Source organism: Perognathus longimembris, chromosome 6 (assembly GCF_023159225.1).
Source record: "Perognathus longimembris pacificus isolate PPM17 chromosome 6, ASM2315922v1, whole genome shotgun sequence".
In the NCBI taxonomy this organism is placed as follows: Eukaryota; Metazoa; Chordata; class Mammalia; order Rodentia; family Heteromyidae; genus Perognathus; species Perognathus longimembris.
In genome coordinates this window covers 23,043,652-23,063,244 of record NC_063166.1, presented here as the reverse complement: position 1 = coordinate 23,063,244, position 19,593 = coordinate 23,043,652, and the positions used below count along the sequence as shown (strand labels likewise).

Below are 19,593 nucleotides of genomic sequence, written 5' to 3'. Positions count from 1 at the left end.
GTGCATGTGTTTATGCGCTAGATGTTGAATTTTCCCTCTAGAATGATTAACCATGTACCTATGCTTGGTTTGTGAAATGCTCATGGGATTCATGTGAATGCTGTTTTTTCTTTTGTGCAATATTAGCAAGAGGCATTGAAATCTTTGAAGGAGGAAGACCTTGAGACGAGATTTTTTTGTGTGTGTGAAAGGCAATGGAAGGAAAATAATGAACTCATGGCCCTTGAAAATTCAGTATGAAGCAGTCACTAGGACTAATTGTTTTCTGTCTTTGCTTTTGAGTGGAAATGCATGCACATAGGTGGTACATCATGTACCTGTGCTCTGGATTACTGAAGAGTATGCATTTAGAAACACCTATTCTAAGCAAATATTTCTTAGAATAAAAACAGAGCGTATATGTACTTAAACACTGTAGCAAATGCAGAGAGCTCTGACTTCTTGCCTAAAAATCTTAGATCACATAATATTATTTGCAGATAAGAGAGTGCCTGTGGAAAACTTCAGAATTCACTAGGAAGATGTATCACTGCAGACAGTGCAACAAAGACCATTGCATTAGCAAATGGAATGTTCACCGTGAACTGTCTCTTGCCACTAGGCCATATCCCCAGCCCCGACCGTGAACTGTCTCAAAAGCTTAATATTTTGTCTTTATACAAATTTTCAGGACACATTTAAGTGATTTTTTTTCTATCAAGTGTCACATAGTGTCTCTAGTCCCTGTTTAACATAACATTAAGCTTTTTCTAGAGAGCCAATTAGTTCTAAGGAGCAGCTGGCCTGGAGATAGTTGGATTCTCTGTTGTATGTATCTGTTCTGTCCATGTATCTGCTCTTCACCCTAACTGGTTTATCACTGGTTCTTTACAGGGAGTCGACAAATGATATCTCAGAAGGCCAGTGGATTAACAGTTCCCTCACAATGTTTCCTAATAGAAAATCGAGGTCCAACTGAAGAGAGTAAAAATGTAGCCTGACATTCTGCAATTAGTAGATAAAGTTTTTGTGTGTCCATGTTTAAGTCCTGTGAGGTGACCATCACAGGCATTATGTCCCTATCTTCAAAATGAAGTCTGGGTTTAAAGTAAAGGTATTTCCCTATTTTCATCGGAAAGAGTAGAGCTGGGTCTAGACCCCAAACTTGTAGAACCTGAAGTTTGTTGCATCATTCACTTAGTTTTTCTTACACACTTTCCCGTTGAGGCTGGAGAGCAGATTTCAGGTCTGTTGGTAGCTGCTGGGGAGGAATGTAGGCAGGAACACTGGCATTGGCAAGGCAGATGCAAGGCTGAAAGGTCTCCAGAAGCAGAACGGTGGACAGGCCTTCACCTTGTTCATTTATTTGTCCCTTGGTATGATATCACTTGGTGTGTGGTCTTACCTGCCCACTATGTTCTTCCACACCTTGCCTTTGCCTTGTTTGCTTCTGGTCTTGGAGATTATGCTGGGCACAGTAAACTTCAGAGCAAGCAGTCTCTTATGTTCCTCTTTCTTTTTTATTCAGTGGGGGAAGGGTCAATACTGGGGGCTGAGCTCAGGGTCTGTTGCTTGCAAAGCCAGGTGCTCTACTGCTGAACCACACTGTCAGCCCTCTTTCTCTTGAATATGGGGGTGGGGGGGAGAGTGGCTGACTACTGCTCCCAAATATCTTTTATACACCAGGTTGTCCCAAATCATGAGCATTTTTCCATTTTTTTCCCCCTCGCAGTCCTGGGGCTTGAATTCAGGGCCTGGGCTCTGTCCTTGAACCTCTCTGTGTGCAAGGCTCCTGCCCTACCACTTGAGCCACAGCGCCACTTCCAGTTTTTTGAGTAGTTTATTGGAAATAAGACTCTCATGGGGGCTTTTCTGCCCAGGCTAGCTTCAAACTGCAATTCTCAGATCTCAGCCTTCTGAGTAGCTAGGATTACAGGCATGAGCCACTAATGCTTGGCTTCCCAGGCTTTTAAACATATCTTTTCATTATTCGGAAACATCCCATTTTGTAATTTATTTATTTATTTTTGCCAGTCCTGGGGCTTAAACTCAGGACCAGAGCACTGTCCCTGAGTGCTCAAAGCTAGCACTCTACTACTTGAGCCACAGTGCCACTTCTTGCTTTTTCTGTTTATGTGATACTGAGGAATCGAACCCAGTGCTTCATGCATGCCAGGCAAGCACTCTACCACTAAGCCACATCCTCAGCCCTGTGAATTTTAATACTTTATTTCAGTATTTAATGTTGGTGATTTAGGTTGTTTTCTAATTTTGGAGAAGGAAGAGATAACAGATGTGGATTAAGTGGTTGGCCTTGGTCATTGGTTCCCTAGCGCACATAACAGTCACTTCAAGCAGACAAATGCATGTATCTCCCAGCAACCCAATAGTGATGTTAATTTTCTTTACCAATAGGGAAAATGCATTTGAACAAGTCAACTAAAGGCCTAGGTTTCAGTATTGCATCATAAATATTCTGACCATACACTTTTCGATGGCTTGTGCAATGGTGGATGGCAACATTTTTGAGGTACTAGGTTTAATACATAAGTGCTTGAATTTGAAAAAAGAAATCTAATCTCAGCTATAAAAAAACATTGCTTTATAATAGTCATTATTTATCAACTAACATATACTTTTAGTACAATATACTTCTCAAGTATTTGAGCTTGACTTTTCTTGGTCACATACATAGAAGAGGACGCGTCAACTTTCAGATTTCTTCGTGCTATTTGCTGAGTTGCAATGGTGACTCAGTCTGCAAAGTAGCAATTCCAGGACTGTGCTCATAAATACCCAAATCTCTAAATGCTTAAATCCCTTATGCAAAATGGCAAAACGTTTGCATAGCACCCGCACCCATTGTCTTGTATACTATAGATTATCTTTAGATGACTTGTGCTGCCTAACCCAATGGAAATGATATGTAAATTGCCTTTCTGTTGTCTTTTATAGGGGAATAATGACAAGAGGAAAGTCTGTACATGTTCAGTAGAGATGGAACCATCATAGACCTCACTATATAATAACATAGCATTTTATTTTTTTGTCTGAATATTTGCAACTTGAGTTTGGTTGCATATGCAGGTGTGGAGACCACAGTACAAGGAGCCTGATGTACTGCCTTTGGTTTCCTGTGGGCATATAAAACTAGACTGGAAAGGAGAGAAAATTCATTGGAAGTCTCCTTTGGACCATCCATTTCTCTCTTACAACCTCAGATTCATATCTCCATCCACTGCCCAAGGTCCAGGCACCTATCTTTTGCTTTTAAGTGTGCTCCTGGATAAGTCACTGCCCTATTAGTCTTACTTCAGTTCTGTTTGGGTAGCTCAATGCCAGGATCATAGGGTTCCATCCTATGTTTGGATAAACTTCGAAGGAATGGACCAAAAGATAAAAATAGAATTATAAAGGCACCTAAGTCTAAAATAATAATAATAATAACAATAATAAGGAGAAGACTTTTGCTCTGAGTCCAAAAGAATTTGTTTCCCAATCTATGATGGATGGATTATGTGAGCATAGGGGAATTTGACTTGAATAAACTCTTAGGATGAAGTCATGCATAATTAATTGCCTGTCTCTGTATTCTTTCCAAAGTGATGGCTCTTAGTCTTCACACTTGTGATAACTTATGTCTCTTGAGTGCAAGAATGCCAGGACAGCCAATTAAGGGAAGAGGCAGGGGTTGTTTCTTATATAAGCTTTTTTCACTGTAATGTGGTGGATAATTGTCTGCCTCTTTTCTTCCTCTCCTATAGTGCCTGAAACAGTATATGCAGCTGGCAATCCGAGAAGGATGTGGGTCTCCTATCACTTGCCCCGACATGGTGTGCCTAAACCACGGGACCCTGCAGGAAGCTGAGGTATGGATGTGTGCCATGACCTTCCCCTTGCCTGTTGCTGTTATTTATTAGGATCTTCACTTTTTAAGTACCTCCTTACTAGGGAATCTCACCACAGAATACAGAAGTTACCTTTTTAAAGGAGTACTTTATTGCTACACACTGCTGGGTTCTTTATACAGACGGTTAAAGCTGTCATTTATCTTGGTAGTGTTTGTATATGTCATCTTGCAAGAAGAAGCTCTAAAATAGGCAAGGGCATTTAGAAATCAAATTGATCCCATGAGAGGTTTGGAGGCTGAGTAATGGGTGGTCTTGTAGCCCTGAGTATTTTAAGAAGAAATAGGTCACAGATTATCCACAGCTGTGGAGTATAAAAGCTATTGTGATTCTGTAGTAGTTTATATATTCCATAGTGGTTGTCTGCTATAGGAAAAACCTGAGAGAAACATTTCCAAACAGCAAAGAGAAGCTGGGTGCTGGTGGGTCATACTAGTAATCCTAGCTACTCAGACTGAGATCTGAGGATCTAGGTTTGAAGCCAGCTTAGGCAAATAAATCCATGAGACTCTCCAATTAAGCAGAAAAAAAAAGAAAAAGCTAGAAATCTGTGGAGTTGTAGCTCAAATGGTAGATACCCTGAGTTCAAGCTCCTACCTCCCTTCCCCTTAATACCATACAAAGAATAAAAATGGAGAGAGAATACATACATACATACACACATATACACACATGGATAAAAGGATATTATTATTGAATATGTAATATTGTCACGAGGACTGTAATTTACTAAAGTAAATCTAGGAAGTTAAAGTTCAGGGAAGTTACACAAAGCCATTTGGGGCATTGTTGATGTATGAGACCTCACAGTTGTTCATAGAGTGACTCAAGTATTTGGGCACATCTTTCTATACACAATCCTTTAGGACAAAAGCTTCCTTTCTGACTTGCTCCTCTGCTGTGTGTCCACTGAAGTTGTGAAGTGTGCAGGGCTCACAGGGTCTGGGACAGAACAAATGATTCAGCAGCCTAGCACTGTCCTGGTGGAACTTCTGGCCTAGGAGAGAGACATTAAACAGATCATTGTAAATGTGAAATGGGAGAGATAGGGCAGAGGCAGCAAGAGTTGGGTCTGGTATGAAATCTTAATTCCAGTATGTAAAACCTGTTAAACATAAATGAGTCATTGAGGTTTGAAAACATGCCTGTGAAATGAATCAATTTGTTTTTTTTTAATTCTAGACCTGTGCTGTCTGATCTGCTACATAAGGATTTAACATTAATTAAAATGATATATGATTCAAAACCCTGTTCTTCAAGTGGTAGAGTGTTAGCCTTGAGAAAAAAGAAGTCAGGGACAGTGCACAGGCCCTGAGACCAAGTCCCAGGACTGGCAAAACAAAACCAAAAACCTATTATCCTATGTAGCTATACCAGGAGATTTCAATTCAACATGTCAGTTTGTGAGTACAATGTATTCTTTTTAATTTATTTTTTGGCCAGTCCTGGAGCTTGGGACTACCGCTTGAGCCATAGCGCTACTTCTGGCCTTTTCTGCTTATGTGGCGTTGAGGAATCGAAACCAGGACTTCATGCATGCTAGGCAAGCCCTCAACTACTAAGCCACATTCCCAGTCCCACAACATATTCTTGATCAGTGTCATGATCATTGTTTGTTTGTTTGTTTTTTGTTTGTTTGTTTGCTGGTTCTGAGACTTAAATTTCAGGGCCTGGGTGCTGTTCCTGAAACTCTTTGTGCTCAAGGCTAGTACTCTACCATGAGCCACAGTGCCACTTCCGGCTTTTTCTCAGTAGTGTATTGGAGAGAAGAGTCTCAGGGACTTTTCTGCCCTGGCTGGCTTTGAAACATGCTACTCAGATCTCAGCCTCTTGAGTAGCTAGGATTGAAGGAGTGAGCCAGCGGCTCCTAGCTGATCATTGTTTTTAAGTGTTGCAAGCAACTTGTGAGTAATGGCTACCTGACAGGTCAGAACAGAACATTTCTGTCATTGCAGAAAGCTAAGTTGCATGGCATTGGCCTAGACTTTTCAGAAAATGGTAACCGTTAGCCATGTTCATTTTGAACCCTGAGTGTTAGGGCTGATGCGGTTGAGTGCATGGTGAAGACAGGCCATGGAACAGAGCCTCAACTCTTATGACTTTCTGTGTATACACATTTTCTCTTCATGTTCTCAGAATCTGTTTTCCATTATGGATATCCTCATCCTTTCCTGTTTCTAATTCTGTTTATTCGTTTTTCTCTAAAAGCCATTTTACTTTTAGGTTGTATTAAAACCAAACAAACCCATAATGTCCCTCAAAGATTACAAAAGCATATTTGGAAAAAAATAACCAGAACAAAGCTATTTCATACAAAATGAAATTCAATTCTCTAGTCTTTTTCTCATTAGATGGGAAATAAGACACTGCAGTGCATTAAGGAGCCACTGGTTTTGCTGAAAGCATAGTCTAAGATGGGCAGCCGTCAAATGTCCTTAACCAGCCAACCTTCCTTCCTTCCTTCCTTCCTTCCTTCCTTCCTTCCTTCCTTCCTTCCTTCCTTCCTTCCTTCCTTCCTTCCTTCCTTCCTCTCCCTCCCTTCCTCCCTTCCTCCCTCCCTCTCTCCCTCTCTCTCTCCTTCCTTCCCTTCCTTCCATCCTTCCTTCAGAATGATGAAAGTGTGCTGTGGGGATTGTTTTCTTTCTGAACTAATAATTTAATATAGAAGATTATCTTGGAGATCTGGAGTGCTTTATTAGTTTAGATGGGAGTTCTCCTTTGAAAACTCAATACTACACAGGTATGCCAACAGCACCCACAAATGCATAGAGGATGAACCACCTTCCTTTTTAACCTGCTTTACACCCAGACTACAATATCGAGAGTCTTTATGACAATAGATGGCTATGCAGTTTTGAATGTATTATAGTGGGTCTCATTTGTATGATTGGATTAACTGGATGCCATCTTCTTTCACTTTTTAAAGAATGTTTAATTACGTGTGTGTGTGTATATATATATATATATATATATATATATGCTTAATTATAAGTATATGTTGCTGGTTAAAAATAATTCTAGTCAAAGTGGGTCCCCTTTGTCCTGCTGCTATTTATATGGTGGCATATGATTCTTCATCATTCACTTTTATCAAATGTTTAAGTGTCACATTTCTCCTCCTCCAGAGGACATGAGGAATTCAAGCTTTCGCCACGTGCTTTCCTGCATAGGTCTAGCTCATACAGTTGGTAGTTTTCCTTGTGCCTGCCTTCTTTTTTTTTTTTTGCCAGTCGTGGGCCTTGGACTCAGGGCCTGAGCACTGTCCCTGGCTTCTTCCCGCTCAAGGCTAGCACTCTGCCACTTGAGCCACAGCGCCGCTTCTGGCCATTTTCTGTATATGTGGTGCTGGGGAATTGAACCTAGGGCCTCGTGTATCCGAGGCAGGCACTCTTGCCACTAGGCTATATCCCCAGCCCTGTGCCTGCCTTCTTAATGCCTTCAGATTGGTTCAATTGTGTCTCTGCCTGTTCACACTTATTTATTAGGAACAGCCTAATTAGTGAGGCACTTAATGCCCTTCTTGCACGTGTAGGAAACAGTACAGGATGGCAGCTTCCCTTTCAGGCTTTCCTGAGCTAGTGAGAGGCAATGATTGGAGGAAACACCCATAGCTAGAGATGAGCCTCCTGGGAGGCAAAGAAAAGTCAGAGTTTCCTTGTTTGCATCATCCAGTACTTTCGGTTGTTTCTCTGTGGGATTTTCCAGTGCTCTCCCTCCAAGAAACAGGACACAGATTGTTGGTTCTGATAGCATGATTTCAAGCAAAGCCCTGTGAGAATGAGTGGATCTAATCTAAGCAGTTCTCTGCAATGTTAGGGAAATACCATAACATGGCTTGTGGGGAAAGCCCAGAACCATTTGTCTGGGCGAGTACATTCTCCTTTTGAATTGTACCTGCCATGTCACAGTTAGAGAGCTTGAACTTTTTCTTACTCCTAGCTGGCAGTGGAGGGTGAGGAATATCTTTCCCCCTACCTACCTTTCCTCCAAGTCTTGAGGCTCTGAAACAACCAGTCTGCTTTTCACTGTCATACCACTGCACACGTGGGAGGAGGGGGTGGTGGTGATGCTTTTTACCAACATCAGGGCCTCGGAATGTCTGTAGGCAGGAATAGAGTGCTGTACTCAGAGACCTTAGGGGAGAGAAAAGGATGGGGAGAATGCTAAGAAGTTTGAAGCTACATTTGCAAAATAAATACAGTTTTGGCTTAGATCCTACAATTTGTTTTAATTTTTAAAAACTCCCTTTGAGTAGCTATACAGAGAAAAAAATTTTAATCCAACATGTCAGTTTGTAAGTGCAATGTGTCTTGATCAATGTCACCCCTTCTATCCATTTCCCACATCTCTCCCAGTCTCACTTGTCCTCTCAAGTTATCTGGTTCCATTTTCACATATGTGCAATGAATATTATGACTGCATTTGTTCACCCTTCCTTTCTCCATTTGCCCAATAGCTAGCTATTAGACAGACAGACAGGCAGGCAGACAGACAAATACACAGATAGTATGTACATGAGTGTGGTATGTCTTTGGATTTGAACTCAAGGGCTGGGGTGCTTTTCCTGAGCTTTTTCCATTCAAGGCCAGCATTATACCACTTGAGCCACAGCTCCACCAGCATTTTGCTGGTTATAAGTGTCATAGACTTTTCTGTCTGTTCTGGCTTCAAACCATGATTCTCATATCTCAGTCTCACCAGTAGCTAGCCCCCAGCACCTGGCTCTAAATTGTTACAGAATTGTTACACAATTTAATTTGTTACATTCATGGTAGAGTGCTAGCCTTGAGCAAAAAAGCTCAGGGACAATGTCCAGGCCTGAAGTTCAAGCCCAAGGACTGGTACAAACAACAACAAAAACACAGAGAGGGAAGGGTGACATTATCCAAAAAGAAATGTATTTTTTACCTGACTTAGGTAACAATAACCTCTCTGTATATCACCTTTATAATGACAATTAAAATTTTTAAAAATGTAAAAAATTTTTTTGAGATGCATTAAAGACTGGGTAAACATGGAAATATGATTTCTACTATTCCCCTATTACTCAAGGCAGATATTGTACAAGAAGATGGAGAAGCATTGGGGTGAACTGCCCCTGGCACATGGCTATGTGCTGAGTGTCTTTGACTTGTAGATGAATAGAGAGAGAGAAAAAGCAGGGGGCAATTGTAGGAAGACCATCCTGGTTACACGATATGCTGTGGCTTTTGTAGAACCCATGGACAGAGAATGGGCCACACTGCTAGTGAAGATCTCTGGTCTTGGAGTTCTCTCATCTTGCCCCAGCCTCCTGCCTCACAGAAAAGAACATCATCCAGTTTTCTTCTAAGCAGGATGTGCTTGCTAGTACTTGGGCAGGGAGACTTGAGCAGGTGAGCTTTACTAAGAGGCACAGGCAGTTCTTTCATTGTTAAGAGGAACTGTTTGTTCTCTAGGTTGAGTTAGTGGTATGATTAGTCATCAATTCATAAGCACAGTTTCTCCTGCCTATAGTTTACCTGGATGGGTCATGATGGGTCATGATGGGTCATGAAGTGCATCATGCATTGTAGTCAATGTTCAAACTGTTGTTTAACTTGTAGAAGCACCAGAGGCAGAAATAGAACTCAAAAGGTCAGACCTAAGAAAAACCATAAGCTCTGATGGACATTTCATTTGTGTGACTTTGAATTCACATCTTCTCTCAAAACAATGCAGATTGTACTTGTCAGCATTTCTCATGGAGTCACACAGCACTGTATGTGCAATGAATGCCCCTGAGGTTGGTTGTCAGGCGCCCCTCTCTGCCCTTTCTTTCTTACTTCCTTGTTTGTTTCCAAGTAGGGTTTGTGTTGATGTAGGTGGTGATGTGGGAGGAAATCTTAGGGCCCTAATAACTGTGACAGAGAAGGGCATGCCTCACTCTTCCTGCCTTCTCAGTTGTGAACAATAGAGCTACTCAGTTAATGTTATGGCTAACTGTTAAAATCCACATGTGAATGTATGCTGACTGCACTGGATATTGTATATGTTCTGCCGTGGGATGGAAAGGCAAAGACTTTCAGCAGAGTAGAAACGGCATGTTCAAAACATATCCCCAGCTTCATTGTTACCAGAAAACCACCACCACCACCAACAGATTCTAAGCAATTAGCAGCCGTTTCTTGTGACTGTTGTGATATTATTACTCTATTAAAAAATCAGTATGGAGATGCTGGGAATGTGGCTTAGCAGTAGAGTGTTTGCCTAGCATGCATGAAACCTTGGGTTCAATTCCTCAGCACCACATAAACAGTAAGGGCCAGAAGTGGCCTTAGGAGGTAGAGTGCTAGCCTTGAGCAAAAAGAAGCCAGGGACAGTGCTCAGGCTCGGAGTCCCAAACCCCAGGACTTGCAAAAAAAAAAATCAGTATGGATATTCTTCAAGAAATTAAAAATAGAACTACAGCATAATCCTACTATTATACCACTCCTGGGCATATGTAGAAAGGAATGCAAATTAATGTGCCAGTGAGATACTTGTATACTCATGTTTATAGCCACACTATTTACAAGATACAGAACTAGCCTAGGTACTTAGCCCCTGAAGACTGGAGAAAATAAACATGGTACATAGAATGGAATACAGTGATCCCTCACCTATGGGGGAGTTACATTCCAGAGACCCCTGTGATCGGTGAAATGTAGCAGCATTATATTGTCATCCCTTGCTAAATCGAGGTTTGCTTATTGTTACTTCTGGGATTTTCACTGGTCACGGGCATCTCTGGAGCTCCCATGATAGGTGTACATGTATTAAAACACACACACACACACACACACACACACACACAATACAGTGAAACCACAGTAAGTGAACTGCAATATAACGAGGGATGACAGTATTATCTGGTCAAGGAGAAGAATGAACTTATATCATTTACAGAAAAATGGATAGATCTAGAGGTCATTTATTAAGAGCCAAGCTGAGAAAGACAATCATATGCCTTCACTCTTATAGAATGTGGACCTAAAAAATAATTCATATGGCATAATTGTAAAAGAAAGACTGTGGGGGGAGGGACTAATGCATGAGGGGAGAGGGGAAGAAGATGGTGGTGTAGGGGTGAATATTTTAGAATCATGAAGAATAAGTATGTATGAAAATAGCATAATGAAACCCACCAAAAAGCATTAAAAAACAAGATGGGGGGAGAAAGAAGCATGATTAAGAAAAAGTAACACAGATGAGGTGAATTTGATTAAGCTGTATTATGTATAAGTTATAAATATCAGAACCAAGCCCCTTTGTACAACTAAATGGTACTAATAATGTTTTTCATCTGAGACTGGGACTTGAACTTGGTATCTGACATTTCTCTTCATTGGCTGGTGCTCAACCATCTGAGCCATGCTTCCAACCCTGCATATGTGCTAATAAAAATTACTAAAATGAATATGGAGCTTTTCCCTGTCAAGTTCTCTTTTTTTCTTTCTTGGAAGAATTTCCAGAATAATGATGAAGAAGAAAAGTAGGTTTTTATGCTTGGAGAGGAAAAAGAGAGAGAAATTTCTGTCTAACAGGTAAATCAGCACAAATTTCAAAGGAGAACATTTCAAAGATAGCTACATCAAATGTAAGACTCTTTGCTTATTGACACAAAGGAAGTGATCTCTTGGTAGCTCAGTAGCTTTGCTATTCTGCTTAAATATAGCCTGGTTAGTGGTAGATTAGCGTTCACTGAGTAAGTATCATTAGTGTATTCATTGACTTACTTAAAAGAAGAAGCAGAAAACAAATGAAGGGAATAGAAAAGTCATATTCTAAGCTAGGCACCAGTGGCCCAGGCCTGTAACCCTAGCTACTCAAGAGACTGAGATCTGAGAATTGGGATTTGAAGGCAGCCTGGGCAGGAAAGTCTGTGACTCTTTTTTTTAATTAAATTAAATTAATTAATTTATTTTTTTGGCCAGTCATGGGCCTTGGACTCAGGGCCTGAGCACTGTCCCTGGCTTCTTTTTGCTCAAGTCTAGCACTCTGCCACTTGAGCCACAGTACCACTTCTGGCCGTTTTCTATATATTTGGTGCCAGGGAATCGAACCCAGGGCTTCATGTATATGAGGCAAGCACTCTTGCCACTAGGCCATATTCCCAGCCTAGTCTGTGTGACTCTTATCTCCAATAAACTATTCAGAAAAAGCTGGAAGTGGTGCTGTGGCTCAGGGGGTAGAGTGCTAGCCTTGAGCAAAAGAAGCTGGGACAGCTCCCAAATCCTGAGTTCAAGCCCCATGACTGGCAGGAAAAGAAAAGAAAAAGTCAAATTCTTATTTATTAATTTTATTGTTATGATAAATTTTTTAACTTACATAAGAACAAATTGTTCATCTTAGTGGGGTGCCATGTGAATTTCAACACACACACACACACATATATATGTTGTGTAATGTAATGTAATTAGGTTAGGCATACTATATCTGTGTCTTGAAACGTTTACCATTTCTTTATGATGAAGCTATTCCAATTCCCTTTTTCTTTCTTTCTTTCTTTTTTTTTTGCCAGTCCTGGAGCTTGAACTCAGGGTCTGAGCACTGTCCCTGGCTTCTTTTTGCTCAATGCTAGCACTCGGTGACTTGAACCATAGCACCACTTCTGGCTTTTTCTATATATGTGGTGTTGAGGAATTGAACCCAGGGCTTCATGTATATGAGACGAGCACTTTACCACTAGGCCATATTCCCAGGCCTACCTCTTTCTTCTTAAAACAGGTTTCTATTTTGGTACATTGCAAATAAACTTCAAGGACCATATGCATCCTTATTCACCCTCTTTGCTTGCTCTCATCCCTTCTGTTGGTGCCCACTGTCCCCCATCTGAGTCTGTTTTCCTCTTCCTTTTCATTTCTTCTTTTCCTTAGATGTTTTGAGATGTACAGGCTTTTATGGTTATATGTAATCATTTTTCTATACAATTGCACACCAGAACATCTTGCTTCTATTTAACCTTGCAGTATAATTCTAATCACTGAATACAGAACGAATGACAGAAACACAAAGTCATCATTAAGCAAATACCACAGTAATATTTTGGGGAAGGACTGTCAGTAGACACTAAAATTAATGGGCTAATATAGGACAAGGAATAGGATTTTCATAGACTGAAAGAATACCCAAGAGTGAATAAGTACAATCTTATGCTGCCTCCACCTCCATTCCGAATGCAGGTTGACTTTCTCCTGCTGGAATTAGGGCTTCATCACCTTTCACCTAGTTTCCAATTCAATACCGTCATCCAGTTCCTTAGGGTGCTCAGTTGTCAGATCTGCTTTAGGTAACTTCCTTCTTGTGACCACCTCTAGATAACAGCTGACCTGAGTGACGTTACTGATCCTCAAAGCCCACAGGAACTTTCAAGAACTTGTGTCTGCCAGTTAAAACTCCTCCTTTGAAACCTGTGTGCTCCAATCCAGTAAAGCTCCATGAGTCCCTCTTTTTATCCTCTATGTCTCCTACACATGGAGGGGTTGGGGTACTCTCTATCTTTAACACTCTTAAGTAAAACAATTTATACAAAATACTTGTTAATTACAAAGGATGGAGAAAATTGACAGGTATCAATCACCTTAATCTGAAATACAGGTACTGGGGCTAAGTAATGCCATCTTGTCCTCTCTCACTGTCTGCAAGTTTGTTTTTTTTCCCAGTCCTGGGCCTTGGACTCAGGGCCTGAGCACTGTCCCTGGCTTCTTTTTTTTTGCTCAAGGCTAGCACTCTGCCACTTGAGCCACAGCTCCACTTCTGGCCATTTTCTATATATGTGGTGCTTGGGAATCGAACCCTGGGCTTCATGTATATGAGGCAAGCGCTCTTGCCACTAGGCCATATTCCCAGCCCTGTCTGCAAGTTTTTGAGACAAGAGTCCTCTTGCACTCACTGGCTTTCTATTGAAGACTATCAAGTCAATCTCTCAAAATGTGGCTTCTCTGTATCTTGCTGATTGAACTTCTGTATAACAAATCAATAGTCCTCGTATTCCTTTTCAGGGCCTAAGATCACATGTGATATTCTTGACAAAAATTAAAAATGAAAATGCTTAACCTCAATCTAATCATGAAAAAACACCAGGAAAATCCAAATTGAGGAATATTATATAAATGACTGGCTTGGACATTTCAAACACCTCAGGGTCATGAGAAGAAAAAACACACTGAAGAATTGTCCACAGAGGCTCAAGGAGAGATCACACAGAATAGCAGAATGGATTCTAGACAGGAAAAAAAAAAACTTGGTGGGCCAGTTTATGAAATTTCACTAAAGCTTGGCAATTTAGTGTAAGGATAGCAATGTAATTATTTGAATAACTAACTGGTTTCAAAAGATTTTATCTTTAGGGGAAGTTGGGGATGTGACATTTAGGAACAATACAAACGTTGCAACTTTTTGTAAATCTAAAATTATTTCAAAATAAAAAGCTAAAAATATATAGCTCTCTAGTTAGATGATTTGAAATTTGTTGGCAGAAATGTATACTGTGAGATTCCTCTTTATAATCTTGCTTATTAATCTGCAGGGTGTCAGATTAACAGTCTGACAATTTTAGAGTTATTTATGAATATCCTCAAAAAATCATTTGAGGCCCTTATACTTGCAGCTGGATGGAATCTTCCAAAATAATCATTCTAACAGAATGATCTTGATTGTATGCTTGTAGAAATGGAGGCTGGGTGCAACAGTGACTTCATTCCAGTTGCTAATGGAACCAGGAATTCAATACTTCGCATTATTGGCTGTTACTGTTTAAACCAGGACCAGTTAACTCTTACTTAACAACCTTATTTCTCATTTAAAGTGTGCTAGAAACATTTTACAAAATTTGTCTTAGTCTGAAAAGTCCAAGGGGTGACAAGAGCAAGGAATGATCCTTTCCAAACTTGTATGTATGTATTGTCTTCTGAGTAATTTCTACACCAGCACACATCTTCTGTGATTCCTACGTAGCTCAGTGCTTTCACCATGGTGGGCTGGTAGCCATCACATGGAAAAGACAGAAGTCTACAGGGCAAGGCTGCAGAAGATGAATGTTTTCTAGGTATTATCTCCTCCCTTCCCCCCTCCCTCCTTCCCTTCCTCTCTTTCTTCTTGAGCTCCATCTCTAACCTTTTGCAATCAAGGCTAGTGTTCTGCCACTTGAGCCACAGCTCTTCTGGCTTTTTCCTGTCCAGTCTGGCTTCAAGCTACAATTCTCAGATCTCAGCCTCTTAAGTAGCTAGGATTATGGGCATGAGCCAATAGTGCCTGGCCCTATCATGTTTCTTTTTCTAAACTATATATTTTTTTTACTATCTTTAAGTAGTTGTACAAAGGAGTTACAATTCAACAAACCAGTTTATAAGTACAATGTGTCTTGATCAATGTCACCTTTTTCATAATTTTCTCCCATCCCTCCCAACCTAATCCCTCCCCTCAATTTTCTTAATTTTCATAAGATAAGCATTGAATATCATGACTGCATTCTCCTATCCTCCCCCAGATTGCCATATCATCTTCCTGAGTGGCATTTTATCTGGGTCTAAAACATTTTATTTCTTGTTTCCTTTCCTGTCATGAGCTTTACATAACTGAGCTGTTATATAAATTTCTTGTCATGGAAAAGTCAGAAGTCTTAGAGATTGATTTTTGACAGTCTTTTAAGAAAGGTCAGCATCAATCCACAGATGATTTTGTATAGGCATAAGGAGGGTATAATACGGCCCCATAAAATCAATGATCTCATATATCTTTGGGGAGAAGGGGTTAAAAATAGGCTCCTGGACTTTTTCTGATGTCCCTGTGCCCAGATAAAGTCATCTGAGGTCAATTTGACCTTAAGGTTGAAGCGGCATTAGGTTTGTTGCAGTCCATGTACAGTGGTCCACACAATGATCAGTGACAAAGGCAGGAAATGAACTCTTGGTTCTTTTTTTGTTGGTCGTGGGGCTTGAACTTTAGGCCTGGGTGCTGTCCCTGAGCTCTTCAGTTCAAGGCTAGTGCTCTACCACTTGAGCCACAGTGCCAGTTCTGGTTTTTTGGTGGTTAATTGGAGATAAAAGTCTCATGGACTTTCCTGTCCAGGCTGGCTTTGAATCATGATCCTCTTATCTCAGCCTCCTGAGTAGTTAGGATTACAGGCATGAGCCACCAGCGCCCAGCTCTTGGTTCTTTAATGTCTCTATCATGCCTCTATCATGACTTCATTTCTCTGTGTACACAACAGAGTTGGAATTGTCAATACTAAGATTGTCTCCTGTACCAACCTGCTGAATTTCTGGAGGGTAAATATCAAATCTGTTCATTTCCTCAGTTATAGATTTTTACAGCAACGTCAATATTTTTGACGTCAATGAAACTAACAGCTTAAGAACAGCCAGCTTTTCCTACATCTGCCTTTGAAATACAATTTTCAAATGATTTAGCTGAAATGTCACTGAGTTGACTATGAATCATGGTTGTTTACTAGTAAGCCTTGCTTCATTTTGCTATCTGAAACATAAATAGTAAGTAACAGAAATGTCTTATGTAAAATCTTTTCTACAAGGTCTGACTTTTGAGGAGTTAGTTGGAGATAAGAGTTTCAGGATCTTTTCTCTCCAGGCTACCTTCAAACTACCCTTCTCAGATGTTAGCCTCATGAATAGCTAGAATTACAGTCATGAGCTACCATCCCCTACAGAAGCATAGGCTTTTTAAAATTCCTTAAATGAATGTAGAGAGGAAAGGAATGTCTTTTATATATGTCCTACATATAATGTAGGAAGTCCAAATTTATTATTTGGACTTATATGGCTTTACTCACTGCTGATGGAAGAATGGAAAGCAGTTGACGAGACATGGGGCTTGAACTCTGGGCCTGAGTGCTGTCCCTGAGCTCTCTGCAGCTTAATGCTAACATCCTACCCATTAAGCCACAGTGCCACTTTCGTTTTTTTGGTGGCTAATTGGAGATAAGAGTCTAATGGACTTTCCTGCCTGGGCTGGCTTTGAACCATGATCCTCAGATCTCAGCCTCCTGAGTAGCTAGGATTACAGACATGAGCAATGGGCACCTGGCTGCCTTGAACATAACAGATTCTTAGCCACTATAGAGGGGTGGGGTGGTTTGACAACTGTTTTTATCTATGGTACTAACTGCAGGAATACTAGATGAGTCTGAATCCTGCAGACAGCTAGAAGAGTCAGATATAGTGAGTCAAGCCAGAGAGAGAAATCATAAAAGGCTCATAGATCAGGCTTTATATGATGACTGACATCTGTCTTATCTCTCTAATGTCTTTGGTTTCAGATTGCCTGTTTGGTACCTGTGGATCAGTTTCAGCTTTATCAGCGGTTAAAATTTGAACGAGGTATGCATTTTTCTCTTTATCCTGGTGGCCAATGTGGTTTCCCAATGCACTGTCTTTATACCAGCCTGCGTGGTTGATCGAGGCAGCTGTGGGATGTCACAGAACCACGAGGCGACTCAGAAAGGGGAAGGCTGTAATTGCAACATCAAATTTCATCAAACCCACAGCCAAGATGAAACAAAACAACACTAAGAAACAAAAGCAAACAAATAAAAATTGCAGACAAGCAGAAAATAGAATTTTCCTGAGGTTGGTTGGTTCATATTTCTAAAATTTGCTTTATGTGTCAAAGATGTGGCAAAAGTTAAATGGTTCCGTAAGGGTATTAATGATGAAAATAACTTTCAAAATGGACTTAATCACAAAATTCCTGTTCTTTTTTTTTTTTGGTCCTGGGTTTGAACTCATGGCCTGGGTGCTGTTCCTGAGCTTTTTTTTTTTTTTTTTTTTTTTTTTTTGCTCAAGACTTGTGCCCTACCTCCTGAGCCACAGCTTCACTTCTGGATTTTTCAGTAGTTAACTGGAGATGAGAGTCTCAAGGACTTTCTTGCCTGGCTGGCTTTGAACTGTAATCCTTAGATCTCAGCCTTGTGAATAGTTAGGATTACAAGTGTTAGCCACTGGCACCAGCTCTCCCTCTTAAGATCACGTCAAACCATGAATCTACCCAAATACTTTGATTGTTCTTTATAATACTCACTAGTATTCACTATTTATAATATATTTGTAATATTCATAATATTTATATATTTGTAATATTTATTTATAATATAATATACGTATATCTTTATAATATTCACTATTTGTTCTTTTGAGACTACTTTTATCTGAGAGTGATGGAGTTCATATGTGTCTCACTCTAGTGGAAGTTGATTTTCTTCCTGATTTTTGGGCTTGTAGCAATCTATATAGCTTTCCTACTTATACCATCCCATTTATCCGTATAAATCAAATTTTCAGTCCTGTTGGTTTTTGGCAGGTCTTTTTATTTTATTTATTTATTTATTTATTTATTTATTTATTTATTTATTTATTTATTTATTTATTATTTTGCCAGTTCTGGGGCTTGAACTCAGGGCCTGAGCACTGTCCCTGACTTCTTTTTGCTCAAGGCTAGTACTCTGCCAACTTGAGCCACAGCCCCACTTCTGGCCTTTTTTTCTATATATGTGGTGCTGAGGAATTGAACCTAGGGCTTCAGGTACATGAGGCAAGCACTCTTGCCACTAGGTCATATCCCCAGCCCCTGGCAGGTCTTTTTAAAGAGCCCATTCCTTCTTGCCATCTCCAAAAATGGTTTTGGAACAAAATGATCTATTTTTCAGAATATGTAAAGTTAGAGAAAAGCCATTTCCTTCAGTACTCATGAGATTGGTCCTCTCACTGAATATAAACATTTCTAAACAGGGCACTGGTGTCTCATGCCTGTAATCCTAGCTACTTAGGAGGCTGAGATCTAAGGATTTTGATTTAAAGTCAACCTAGGCAAGAAAATCCTTGAGACTCTTATCTCCAATTAACTACCAGAAAAGCCAGAAGTGGAGCCACTCAAGTAATAGAGAACTAGCCTTGAGCAAAAAAATCTCAGGGACAGAGCCCAGGCCCTGAGTTCAAGCACCAGGACCAGCACTAAATAAATAAATAAATATATAATGTAGCATGAGCTGGTCATTTTTGTCATTGCTAGCTTTTTCGTCTGGATTAATAAAGTCTAGAAATGAGGATAGGGAGAAAAACAACGAGCATTTATCTATCATACATAATAAGTTTGCTGTGCATGGTAACCGTTACCTCATCTAAATTTTGCAGGTAATTAATATAAGAAAGAAAGGGAACTATACAGAGCATAAAGAGGGGGACATTCAAGGAAGGCCCGCAAGGGATTCATAGCATAGTGTTTACTACCTTGTATCCATATCTGCCTCAGAAGTAAGGGTACTAGTACTGAATGTTTATTTTTTTTTCAGCAAGCAAATAGATTCATCTCTCCTGGGTGGATTTTGGACTATATATATGAATTTCAAGTGGCTGGTGTATATTTGTGCTTGAAAGGCCCGGATTGGAAACCAGTAACTAGTTTAGAATCTTGTTGCACATGGACCCAGAACTAGGAAAGGCCGTGAACTGTAAGCTGAGGGCATGAAGATAGTCTGACTCATAGGCCTTATCTGTTGATTCAACTTAACATAGAAATTAGTGGCCAACACGGTTTATATTGTCCCTCTCTAATCCATCCCATGGACTGACTATATTGAGCATTATAACCTGATATATAGTTTTTAGATGTGATAGTTAAAGATGGCAAACATCTGTCTGACACTCTCCCAACTTTTTTCAATAATCCTTCCTAACAGAAATGAAGTGCAGTA

The 19,593-nt window shown here is 40.2% G+C and overlaps 1 protein-coding gene across 3 annotated transcripts in view; it reads left to right on the top strand.

Moving 5' to 3' along the window:
• The window catches only part of Rnf144b (ring finger protein 144B), a 161,120-nt gene that overhangs the window by 118,404 nt on the left and 23,123 nt on the right, over positions 1-19,593 (top strand). For all 3 annotated transcript variants that reach the window (XM_048348403.1, XM_048348402.1, XM_048348401.1), the window contains exons 3-4: positions 3,744-3,848; positions 17,164-17,224. In XM_048348403.1, the coding sequence (XP_048204360.1) occupies positions 3,744-3,848; positions 17,164-17,224 (166 nt within the window). The remainder of the gene's footprint in view (positions 1-3,743; positions 3,849-17,163; positions 17,225-19,593) is intronic.